At 39.9% G+C, this 13,415-nt stretch overlaps 1 protein-coding gene across 7 annotated transcripts in view; it reads right to left on the bottom strand.

The window, feature by feature from the left end:
• The window catches only part of myo1b (myosin IB), a 272,630-nt gene that overhangs the window by 40,622 nt on the left and 218,593 nt on the right, over positions 1 to 13,415 (bottom strand). For 4 of the 7 annotated variants that reach the window (XM_043692881.1, XM_043692883.1, XM_043692882.1 and 1 more), the window contains 4 exons: positions 10,610 to 10,703; positions 9,776 to 9,925; positions 5,781 to 5,849; positions 2,235 to 2,321 (listed from right to left, as the gene is read on the bottom strand). In XM_043692881.1, the coding sequence (XP_043548816.1) occupies positions 2,235 to 2,321; positions 5,781 to 5,849; positions 9,776 to 9,925; positions 10,610 to 10,703 (400 nt within the window). Of the gene's footprint in view, positions 1 to 1,874; positions 1,962 to 2,234; positions 2,322 to 5,780; positions 5,850 to 9,775; positions 9,926 to 10,609; positions 10,704 to 13,415 lie in introns of all 7 variants that reach the window. The other 3 variants (XM_043692877.1, XM_043692880.1, XM_043692879.1) reach the window with 1 other exon arrangement.

Below are 13,415 nucleotides of genomic sequence, written 5' to 3'. Positions count from 1 at the left end.
CAATTTCCCTCCCCCCTACCCTTTATCTCAGCCCGCTTGGCACACCAGCCTCATTCCTGAAGAAGGGCTTATGCCCGAAACGTCGATTCTCCTGCTCTTCGGATGCGGCCTGGCCTGCTGTTTTTTTCCAGCACCACATTTTTCAACATCTTCCTCCCAACCCAGTTATCAATGTCCAGAGAATTAAATCTGTTTCCCATTAATTCAGTCATTACAAATCACCAGCAATACTTCCTGGGATTCCTGCAGTTTCTCAAAAATTTTGATTGGAGTCATGGATACATCAACATATTTGTTTCACTTCATTTCTAGATTTACGTTTACCAGTCTAGGTTTTCTACTGTGAATAAGCTTTCTCACTCTGGGATTTGCAGGACATTGAGGATGTAGTATTTAAAAAGGGAGAGTTTTAAAATGGAAAATTGTATATTTAAAATAGGGATACCTTATTTACTCGACTCTTCCTTCTTAATTTACAAGAAACTCTTCAATTTCACCTAACCCCACAACATTTGAAAGCATATTTCAAACTATCGAACATTAATCACTTTAATCATAGTCAATGTCTTGTGCATAGTGCATAGGGAGGCTACTTTTTCAAATGGATTGTAGCAGAATGCTAATGGACTAGTAATTGAAAGGTCCAGGCTAATGTTCAAGAGACAAGTTGAAACCCCAAGATGTCACTTAGTGCAATCTAAACTCAATTAATCAACCTGGAATGTAAAAGTGATTCTCAGTAATGGGTCTTGTTTAAACCCATCTGGTTCACTAATGTCATGTAAGGAAGGAAATCTACCATCCTCACCTCATCTGGCTTACATGCGACTTCAGACCCACACCAAATGGCAGGCTCTTAACTGTCTCCTGAAACAGCTTAGCAAGCTATGTGATGCAAGTGCATTAAAGGATGGGCAACAAATGATGGCTTTGCCAAGGGATGCCCATAACCCATGAAAAACTGAAGAAAAAAATTGGCTGACCTCACTCAATAGCTTTGAATGAGCGTTTCAGATGGTGAAGAGTGCATCCATCTCTGAATGCTAATATTAACAGTGAGAACAGGTTTTGCATACAGTGCAACATTTTAAAAAATGAAGCATTCAAGTAATGCCTTTTTCTTCAATAAACAGTAGAATTTTCTTCATGTTTATTTTTACAGTAATATTGTCTTACGATTCCAATTTTTGGAGAGGAGATAGAAGAGAACACTGAAGTGGTTCAGTTTTCCTGGCAAGTTGCAATGCCCATCCACCTATCACCCACAATGCTCTGTGACCTCAGAGTCAGGTCAAGGTTAACTCACTTTCCACTCCTTTATTGTTATGGAGGAAGAACTCAGTCACATTTTTGCTCCAACTGGGTTTTTCTCTGTGGCAGAGTGCATTGACATGCCAATTTGCATCAGCACTAAGACTGACCTTTGGGACAAATTAACATGATGATGTTTGTAGACTTGCAGTAAATAACTATAATTTTCTCAGTGTTTTTCACAACCTGTTCAGCAATTCTTTGTGAACCAAAGTATGACCTGGCTATGTAATGTACATAATTATGTGAATCATAAAGCAAATCAAACATTGCAGTCTTACAATCAGCAAGGCATCATACCTTGCCATAACACTGATAGTTAGTAAGTAGTAGTTCCACTTCATTTGAAAACATGCAGTTTTCGGGTTAACATGCCACATGCTGCTCTGTTCAATTGCATGCAGCAAATTAATGCATTTACAATCTAACTATTCTGAACAGAAGTACTGCTGCTTTCATCATGCCTCTATATGGATTTTGAATGTGCTAGTTGTTAAAGAGTTTGGGAGAAGGAAGTGGGAACTATGAGAGTTGCTGAGATGAGCATTGGGATTATGAAATACCTCGTATCCAAGCCAGTAAGCCCAAATAACAGCAATAGCATGTTTATGCATAGCCGCCTCCTTCAGTCGCCTCACTTCCATTCTGGCCTGTGTTTGTGTTTTCCGTTTATCCCCGCAGAATAATTATTACGAAGGAAGATGGTAGCAGGGGAAGAAATGGAAGCAGTATAAGAGAAATTAGCAAAAGCCAAGAGAAAACATTTTGTTTTTAAATAACAGAATTGAACAACGTGTGGTAGAGAGAAATTCCTCCAGCAAGAGATGAAACCATTGAATGTTGCTTCCATGTTAAATGTTTGGAAAATAAAATTGGTTTTAATACAAATATAAACCGGCAATGAAATCAAAAACCCTTCATACCTGAAAACCACGCCAATAAGCAGCAATTGTTGTAGCTGACTCCTCGCAACGTTTCTGATGTTTCAGTTCTCGCAAAAGCTTCCTGGCCTGTGAAGTGGTTGGTGGGGAAAATGAAAGAATAAAATAAAATAATTTCCCTTAGAAAAGATCCCTCCCTTCCCTTGGATGCTCATCATTACTACAAGGCTAGTCTGGTGGGAGAAAGTGAGGACTGTAGATGCTGGGTGACCAGAGTAGAATGTGAGGCACTGGAAAAGCACAGCGGGTCAGGCAGCATCCAAACAGCAGGTGAATCAACGTTTCAGGCATAAGCTCCTCGGTTGCTGCCTGACCTGCTGTGCTTTTCCAGCACCACACTCTCGAAGGCTAATCTGTTGTCCCAGTAAGCCTCAGTAGCAGGATTTGCAGCTTTCTTGCAGCCAGGTCTATGTTATCTGTCTGTTTAGCTACAAGCATCTCGAACTGAATACTTTACTTCAAAGGCAAGCTCAGTTTCCTCTGTTGCAGAATATTTCAATTGAAGTAAACTCTTAGATAAAGTTGGACTCAAAACGTGTTCCTCACAATGAAAACTTAGTGCTCTGCCCACCCTAAAAGAAACAAAGAAGTCTGTCTCATTTACTTGACAATTTATACAAAAAGACTGTCTTAATGGAAATAGCCAATTTGAATGAAATGTTCTTGAGCGACAGGGGTACAATTTCACCTTTAGTATCACTGGTACAGATGCTTGTGCATCAGGATTGCATGTTAGTAATTCATGGCACAAAGCCATTGTGTTACATACATCATACAGACAAATCAACAGTCACAATTATAAATAATGCAGAATATTTGAACATTATGGAGTTCAACCTGGATAAATGCGAGGTGATGCATTTTGGAAGGTCAAATTTGAAAACTGAGTACAGGATTAAGGATAGGATTCTTGGCAGTGTGGAGGAACAGAGGGATCTTGGTGTGCAGGTACATTGATCCCTTAAAATTGCCACCCAAGTGGACAGGGTTGTTAAGAAAGAATATGGTGTTTTGGCTTTCATTAACAGGGGGATTGAGTTTAAGAGTCATGAGATCTTGTTGCAGCTCTATAAAACTTTGGTTAGACCGCACTTGGAATACTGTGTCCAGTTCTGGTCGCCCTATTATAGGAAAGATGTGGATGCTTTGGAGAGAGTTCAGAGGAGGTTTACCAGGATGCTGCCTGGAATGGAGGGCTTATCTTATGAAGAGATGTTGACTGAGCTCGGACTTTTTTCAGTGGAGAAAAGGAGGAGGAGAGGGGACCTAATTGAGGTATACAAGATAATGAGAGGCATAGATAGAGTCGATAACCAGAGACTATTTCCCAGGGCAGAAATGGCTAACATGATGGGTCATAGTTTTAAGCTGGTTGGAGGAAAGTATAGAGGAGATGTCAGAGGTGGGTTCTTTACACAGAGTTGAGAGAGCATGGAATACGTTGCCAGCAGCAGTTGTGGAAGCAAGGTCATTGAGGACATTTAAGAGACTGCTGGACATGCATATGGTCACAGAAGTTTGAGGGTGCAAACATGAGGATCAATGGTTGGCACAACATCGTGGGCTGAAGGGCCTGTTCTGTGCTGTACTGTTCTATGTTCTATGTATTACAACATATTTTGAAATAGCAACATTGAGGAGCTCGTTTTACTAAGATATGGAGCATATACTCAGACAATATACTTAGCACATTGAAGAGAAAGAAGAATTTATCAGAACATGAAAGAAGTGGATTAACTATAGCTGATGCTAGTTTCTAGTTAATATCCCATTGACCAAAGGGTATAATGGTTTGCTAGTGCTGAGCTCCTCACAACTGTACAGATAGAGACTGAAAAGTATGCAAAGTCAGTACTAAGTGGCCCAACAAACCTGTATCAAATAATGTATTCTGGTATCAATCACTACACAAAACTCTAGCCGTTTACAGCATCATATAATTTACACAAATTGTACAGTATAGTATAGGCTGTGGTCATTTGGCCCATTATGTTTTTGCCAGTTGGATCAAAGAACTATTGAACTGAATTTGGTCTAAGTTACAGGGTTAGTCCAGTGATGGGACAACTGATGTTAAGCCCATATCAGACATGAGACGTTAAGTATCAGGCCGCTCACAGATTAAGATCCCAGTAGGTTAAAAATCCCACCCCTGAGAGCACTTAACCAATCACAGGCTGCCAACTTTACATTACAGCTGAAAATGTGTTGCTGGAAAAGCGCAGCAGGTCAGGCAGCATCCAGGGAACACACGGTAGCACAACTGGCAGTGGTGGGTAATGCCATTAACTCACTGAATCACAGAACTGAGTGATGCAGAGTGAAGCTATTTGGCCCATCATGTCTGCATTGGTTTTCTGAGCATTTTAACTTAATGCTAATCTCCTACTTTTTGCTCATAATCCTGCAGATTGCTTCTACTTGCCTGTAATTCAGTGAAGTCTTCGTCAGGGATAATCACTGGATCCTTGGAGACAGACAAGTCGGGGTGGAGGGAGTAGGGGAATGCTGCCACTTTGGGGGTGGTGGAAACAGAGGTCTTCAAAGCAGCTTTCAGCAGGCAGTCTTTTAATCAAGCACTACCTCCTTCTGGAAGAGGAAATCCCCAGGAGACCACAGACCAACTTAAAAGGGGCTGCTGGCCACAGGAGATCACAGTGAGCTTGGAAGAATCCCTCAGCTACTCCTGAATTGGGCTCAGGGATAGGAACATTTAAGGGGCTCAATAATCAATCCAACTACGTGTGCATTTTGTGTAAGTCCATTCTAATAGGACACACTTTCCCATTAGTGGGAATGTGTAGAACAGCCTCTCTTGCAATTATGAAGGCCTCATCATCCACTTAGTCCCTTCCAGTGGGCTCCATTAAATTCCAGCCACTCAATCAGATCCAGTCCCCTGTCCTTCAGTCATAGGTCTGCACTTCTCCCTTCAAGTTATAGTCCAATTTCCTTTGGAAAGTTACTGCTGAATCTGCTTTCAAGCAGGATGCTCCAGATCATGATACAACAGGCCCTATTTTACCCTCAATTCCTTCTAATTCCTGGGCAGTCGTCTTAAATCTGTGTCCTCTGATCACCGAACTGCCTTTCAATGCAATCAATCAGTTTTCTCCCATCTAATCTCATAAACTCTTCAAGTTTGAACATAAAGAACATGCTGAGGCCAACACCAGCAAAATATGATGATTATGGTCACATCCAAATAACAGCGGCAAAATGATGTCTGCTTTTCAAAATTAAGATTTCTTCACAATATATCTACATAAGTGCAAATAAAAATTCCATCAGATTGGCATAAATGTGTCTCAACTAATTGAGCCTTGGGAGATTTTTCTTTTTAAACTGTCTCCACTTTGGTTGAATCTTTGTCAGGATGCAAATCAGAGCAAGCAATCAAATGGATCAACTACCTTTCCTAAATTCACATTCATTTTTGAACTTATTAAAAATTATTTTTGCTATAAAACTATATATAATGCAAATTTGAAGGAAAAGGTACATTTTCTTCTCTACACACTAACTCACCTTCCAGCCTCTGATATACGACTGGATAATTAATGTCACATTCTTGAGTTGTAGATATTTCTTCCGTTGCTAAGTGAAGAGATCAAGGGAAGAGAAATGTTATCATTTTCTTGAAACAATATGTACCAGAGACAGATTAATTCAATTCCCCAAACTAAACTGACCATGCATAAATAATGATCTATGTTAACATCACTCCAATAAGAGATGACCAATTGCTGCTTCATAAGGTACTAAACCATACAGCCCAGAATGACACTGCCTTTGAATTCCAGTCTGTCCTCAGCCAAGATGCAGCGTAGAAACTACAATTGAACTCTGTGCCTCTGGGATGGAGATAGAGGGGGAAAAATGTCCAGTCAAATTCAATACAAAAACTGTGATCACTACCAGAAATATGGATTTCACATGAGGACTGGAAATGGCTCAGCTGTGACATGAATACTCTCTACGCTCATGACATGAATAATTGAATGAGGAAAAAAAGTAGCACCTATAAAGCCAAGACTTTGAAAAGAGTGAGGGACAAATAGAACCAGACATGGAAACGTAACAAGTTCAAACAGGAGGGGAACAGAATTTAAGTGCTTAGACCGAAGGGTCTGTTTCCATGCTGTACATCTCTAAAACTCTATGACTTATTTGTTCAATGCACTAACAGGCTAAGTAAATGGTATGAATAGGGGATGAAAGCTATTTTATTACTAATATTTGACACCTCTCCAAGTGGCTCAAAACTCTTGCACAGGAATGGCTATATTCTGGTTTTACGTTTATCTTTTTCTAACTGTCAGACTGGGTAACGGTGTCAAGTCAGTTGCTTTAATGATATTCTAATTCATCAATTACTGAGTACCATTAGAGACTTGACCCATGGCAATTTAATAGTATTCATCAGTACAGGAACTTCATACCTTAAAAGGCCTCCATTAGTGCTGGCATAGCTATTTGCAACATACAATTAAATAATAGAAAGAAGAACATCTCGAAGATCCAACAACATGATGGGACTTTGGCTATAATACACGTCATTAAAAATTCAACCCATGGAAAACAAAACTCACCACTGTGGGAGACATGTTCAGACAGGAAGAGATACATCATTTAAAACACCATGAACCACTGAAACACGTCAGTACAGTAGACAGGGAGATGCATTTAAAGTTCCAATCTCTAATCTTGCAATGTGCATTTTGTGGCATGCTAGACTGCACTTATCAAAATTCCACCTTCCCTTTACAAAACTCTTGGACTTGCAACACCAAGCAGTAAATGCAATTCACTACTGCAATGACAATAGAAAATATCAAAGAGGCACAGGTCACTCACTCTCCCCAGGAGAAAGACAGATTAACAACAGCCAGCCTGGGATTCTCAGAATTCTAGTGTGAAATCCAGTGGGCACTAAACTCCTGAAAGGGTAGCTTGTCTCGTGTAATCTAAAAGCTGCCTGATCTCAATTCTTTCAAGATCAAATTCAAGTAATATCTGTCTTGTGTAGATCCATAATTCCACAGGGGAACACAGCAGCACTACTTAAACTTTTATGAACCAGTACTTTTTACAAAGCAAGGTATTGCTGGACTGTAAACCACAGTTCCCTCAGGGAGTCCCAATACACAAACACATGCTTCTGTTGTCATGACTTTCAGTTTACAGCATTCTAATAATCTCCCTCTGTATTCTTGCCATGGGCACATGAGGTCAGAGAATGCAGACAGGTTCAGTCCTGCTAGAAACCAAAGGGAATGGTTTCCTCTATGAGCTCTGTGTTGTAACTTACATGTTATAAATTTGTTTATGACTGCATTACAGTGAGATCACAGGTGAAATCTTCACACTCTCACAATGGACATTCACAAAATCCAACAGCATCATTTATGATGTAGAGCTATAAAGCAAAGTTTGTCTACTTAATGACTAAATTACCAAGTTATTAGTTCAATGAAGGATAGGTTACGTTCTTTGTCACAGTCAAATTAAATTAAAATCTTTTGATCAAAATATATAGCATTGTCATCAAGTAATCCTGAATGATAAATTACAAGCTATTTATAAATAAAAATTATGTAAATTTTTTTTCTAAAAATTAAAGTAGTGTTTGGGAAGCATTTTCCTGATTTGGGAAGTATACTGTGAAACAATTGTTCAGAATATGCTAGGAAATAGATGCTGAATAGAGGCAGTATTATTAGCATGTAAATTAGCCAGCAAACTGTAGTGAGAACGTGAGACACCATGAATTGTGAATTGCTGAATGGTTCATGTTGCTCCCACCATCAGCTTCACAGAAATGGAAGGTTGTCATCAATCTCCCTGCAAATGTGAAGATATTGCTGGATTTGTGCTGTTAAAACAAATTATAACTAGCTGCAGGAAATCTGGTCTGGTATTTAATAATGGAAGTACCCCTTTATAAGCAAGTTTTCCACACTTGGAATATTGTGTTCAGTTCTGGTCACGTCATTATAGAAAGGATATGATAACTTGAGAGAGGGTGCAAAGGAGATTTACCAGGATGCTGCCTGGACTGGAGGGCATGTCTCATGAAGGAAGGTTGAGTGAGCTAGGGCTTTTCTTATTGGAGCGAAGGAGGACGAGAGGTAACTTGATAGAGGTGTACAAGATGATGAGAGGCATAGACTGGATAGCCAGAGACTTTTTCTCAGGACAGAATGGCTATCACAAGTGGCCATAATTTTAAGGTGATTGGAGGAAGGTTTAGGGGACATGTCAGTGGTCGGTTCTTTACACAGAGAGTGGTGGGTGTGTGGAATGCACTGCCAGCAATGTCGTAGAGTCAACTACATTAGGGACATTTAAGCAACTCTTGGATAGGCACGTGGATGATGGTAAAATGAAGCATACGTAGGTTAGTTTGATCTTAAAGTAGGATAAAAGGTCGGCACAGCATCGAGGGCCGAAGGGCCTGTCCTGTGCTGTGCTGTTCTATGTTTTTACATTCTTGCAATACAAGACAACCTTTCCAGCCCTAAAAGTCCTATTCTGGCCACTAGTGAATTACTTGAAAATGTGCCTTAATTAAATTTTTTCATACTTTTCTTTGTTTCTTAATCAAATCTTTCTTTATGTCTCTTCGTTGTGCACTAAATTTGACTCTACTTCATCCTCATCACCTATTCGGTGGTTCCTGTTTCATTTTCAGGCATTAAATCACCTGCTTAAGGGGATAACTATCAGTTTGGTGGTAACTGACTTTAGCTTTCTCTAATAAAAAAGGGAAATACTTTGGATACTAGAAATCTGAAACAAAAGCAGAAAATTGTGAAAAGATTCAGTTGGTTTGGCAGCACCTGTGGGAGAAAAACAGAGTTAATGCTTAAGCTCTGAAAGGATTCGCTCGCCACAGATGCTGCCAGACCTGATGAGCATTTTCTATTTTTATCTTAGATGTCCATAGAAATAAAAATTTTTGAGCTAAAAGGCAAGGAAAGCAATCTGATGAAGGGTCTAACAATGTAAATGGTGTCAAACAGCATGGCTATGTTGTGAAAATCACACTGTCATTTGCCATGAGGTCATATTGATATCCCATGGGCTGATCCCCTACCCACGTGATCCAAACAATGAGTATGGAGCTGCTTTTCATCTCTGCAAACCCCTCCAGCCTGACAACTGCACTCAGAGATCTGCACTCCTCCCATTCTTACTTATCCTGATTTAAATTGTTTCGCCAATGGCAGCATATTTTCAGCTCGTCAACTCCGGAACTCCATCCCTCATCATCTATCCTAATAACTCTGTGAAACTGTATTTGTCAAGTTTTGTGAAGTGCCTCAGAACTCTAATTGCTGTTGCTCTTGCTCACCCCACTGACGCACAGCTTGAAATAGGTTTAGAAGCCTCATGTAAGGATATAGATGGACCCAGCTATGTTGAGGTAGGATGGCAGGAACTGTAATAAGGAAGCTCCTGGCCAGTTTACTTTTTAAAAAAATGATGCAGTGCAGGAAGCTCTAGAGAAACCCACTTACAAAATGTCTCTTAGTCCAAGCTGAAATAATGATCTGGCTCTTCTTCATCAACAGGAAGTTTGTGCGGCATTTCCAGCCACGATAGATCTTCTGAATAAGCGTGGCCAGATCTTCCAGACGGCGCTTTCTCAGATCTTCCAGCTCAAACAGCTGCAGAAACCAACGCAGTAACACAATAGTTAGGGCCAATGTGAAGGTCAAGGTGAATTTAACTTGTCTGACTCAGAGATCACATCAAAGAAGTTCCCACTGTATTGGCATTACACTCAGCTCAAAGTAGGATGCACCAAGTGGAGAAGTTAGTAGCTTTTTCTTTGTAAACAGAGGAGTGATAGGATATGATCACTACCAGAAACAGAAGTTGTATACTGAAGAACTTTTCAAGTAGAAAGGGATTAACATTTTGAAAGAGAATAAAATAAAGAGTAGAATGAGAAAAATAAGGTCATTAATCCTTTTGAAAGGTTTATATCTAATATGCCCTGTAGCCTTCTTTGATGCTTATTTCTAAGACTCAATGGTGACATGTTATTTTATAATTACATGCTGGTTTATTATTTGGATATATAGTCATGACTTAGATCAGTTACTAGAACCAAAGTACTTCTGGTTAATTTCAAATTACACAGCCAGACATTTTACTTGATTGCTTTTTCAGGAATGCTTCTGAAACTATAAACACAAACCAATAATGCGCTCAAATTAATTACTTGATAGGATTGCGACCACCCTGTATTTAACTTAAATGCTGGATTAATGTTCTTAACTGTTGCTGAAATGCAAATCCACTGAAACTTGAGATAACGGGGAAGGTTACAACAGGGGATTACCTACCGTTCTGGGATTTCGAATGAATATCTTTGATCTACCATATGAAAACTCTTCAGGAGGGATCTGAAGTTCTGTCAGCAGCACTTTAACACCATCCCTTAAATTAAATGAATATAACAAGTAGTTTTAGTTAGTACCAAAAAATGACATGAAGTTTCGCCCTTTGGGTATTAAATTTATTTCACATTCCACTTTGTAATTTTGCACAATTGTTGCAGAAGATCACTCTGAAATGAAGTGAACATTTTGAGAATGTGTTGAAATTTATGTTCAAAGCTTGCTTTTACAACATTATGTGGGTTGTTCAAGTGAAGTGTGATGCCTGAATGCATTGTAATCACCCAGCTAATCACACTAACAGCAACTTTTGTTTAACACACTCTTGATTTTGGCAGTGAAATAAACATTTGGTTCATGTTAATATTTGAAGACACTAATTCCATCATAGCACTTTCATCGATCAAATAGTTGACCCACACTTAATAGGAAGATTCCAGGTACAAAGATCTGGCAGCATCTAAAGGGAGAAAAACAGTGTTATGTTTCCAGTTCAATTCTGACAAAGGGCCACTGGCATAAAACATCAACATTGTATTTCTCTCTACAGATGTTGCCAGAACCACTATGTTTCTCCAGCACTCACTGTTCTTGTTTCAGATTTTCTGCATCCACAATCAGAGAGTCATACAGCACAGAAACAGACACTTCAGTCCAACCAGTCCATGTCAACCATAATCCCAAACTAAACTAGTCCCACCTGCTTGCTCCTCCAAACCTTTCCTATTCATGTGCTTATCCGAGTGACTTTTAAATGTTGTAATTGTACCCACATCCATCACTTCCTCAAGAAATTTATTCATCACATGAACCACTCTGTGTAAATGATTTGCCCCTCATGTCTTTTTTCAATCTCTCTCCTCTCACCTTAAAAGTGTGCCCCCAGTCTTGAAATCCCACATCTTAGGGAAAAGACGACTTCCCAACTCCTAGCCTCAAAGGCCTGAGCAATGAAGAAAGCGTGTTAAATGCCTTTTAAACCACCCTGTCTATACATAATGCAAACTTCAAAGAATTATGCAGCTGAATCCTAGCCTTTTGAACTTGTTATGGGAAGATCCCCAGGTTTGTTTCCTGGTCTATGCTTCCCAGCTTATTGATAGAGCTTGACCAGTGGTAGGGATTTGATCGTGGGTTTGAGATCAGTCTCCAGCTCCTTCTTCAGGTAGCGTGCCTTCTTTGTACCAATATCAACTGAACATGTACGGGGCTCCTCTATCATCTGCCTGCAGGGTTGACTAACTTTCTGAAACTCTTATAATGGCAACTTGAACAACTAGTAGCCATGGACACATTCAGAATAAATGACAGGGCAGGGGGAGGACAAAAAATATTGAGACAAAATACTGGCAAAAAAGAAAGAAAGATTAAACCCTCTCCTGCACTGTAGAAGAACAAAAAAATACCCCAGTGCTGAAGAAACTGGCACAGGTCTGGCAGCACCTGTGGAGACAGAGCATTAAGAGTTAATATTATGAGTCAAACATGACTCATTTTAAGAACTTGAATATCACTATATGCTGTGTTCCAATGAATGAGGTAGTGCAGTATGTATATATTTACAAGTGTTAATCATCAAGGTAATTCATGTTGTGCTCAGTAGCCCAACTCCTTCACACCCTTTCCTCTTTAGATAAAACCCAACTATTATCCTGACTTTATTATTTGTCGTCTCAGAGGCATTCAGTATTAATGAACTTACCTCCTTAGGGATATCACTGACAACTTGCGAGGAGAATATCCTTCCTGAAATATCTTCCTTCATGTCAATAATGGGTGGCACTGCACAGTAGTCTGGAGTCTTATAACCCAATGTCTTGAAATTGGGTACTGTGCTCATGAGCTACTGGGAGGTTTTATAGGCCCCAACTCAATTCTGAAGCCATTAAACCACTCCAGCTAATAAGGAATAATTGTTACTTACAAGCAACTATTACACGTTTGCTGCATTGCCACCAGGGTTTCACTTTTCCATCGGTTATTGCAAACTAACATAAAAGTGAACGGGAAAGACAAAAGCATCAAATGAGAGCAGGCGAGTTCTGCCCCATGTCCTAGCCAATATTTCACCAGGAACTAGCAATAAAAAGACACATTAATCTCAGTATCATATTTGTTTGCAATGTACAAACCAGTTGCTACACCTTCTGCCTTCTAAAATTGACTACATTTGGAGAAAGATCTCATTGTCTGTAAAACACAGTGGGACTTTGAGATCATGAAAGATGACACATAAATGCACATTTTATTTTTTCTCCAATTGTGACTGCGAATATTAACTTGTGAAGAATGGCCATTGAAGGAGGGATCACCAGATTTATGTGCTCAGATGTTCCACAAACTCACTCTCTCTTTAACACCCTGAAAGGTCAATTGGACCAACGTTCTCTCTGCTTAGTCCCGGAGACAATCAAAAGAAGGGGTGCCGGAAACACGCAGCAGGTCAGGCAGCATCCAAGGAGGAACAGAGTCGATGTTTCAGGCATAAGCCCTTCATCAAGAATGTCCTGATTAAGAGCTTATTTCCGGAAGGTTGACTCTCCTGCTCCTTGGATGCTGCCTGACCTTCTGTGCTTTTCCAACACCACACTTTTCGACTCTGACTCTCCAGCATCTGCAGTCCTCATTTGTCTCAATCCTGGAGTGACTAGACCAACCATAATGCTTCAACTTACTGTGTGGTATTGTGGCCCAGTGATTAGCACTGGTGCCTCACAGCACCAGTGTGTGGGGGGGGTATGTGCGTGGGGGG

This window comes from Chiloscyllium plagiosum, chromosome 7 (genome assembly GCF_004010195.1).
Source record: "Chiloscyllium plagiosum isolate BGI_BamShark_2017 chromosome 7, ASM401019v2, whole genome shotgun sequence".
NCBI classification, from domain to species: Eukaryota; Metazoa; Chordata; class Chondrichthyes; order Orectolobiformes; family Hemiscylliidae; genus Chiloscyllium; species Chiloscyllium plagiosum.
This window is presented reverse-complemented; position numbering and strand designations above follow the sequence as displayed.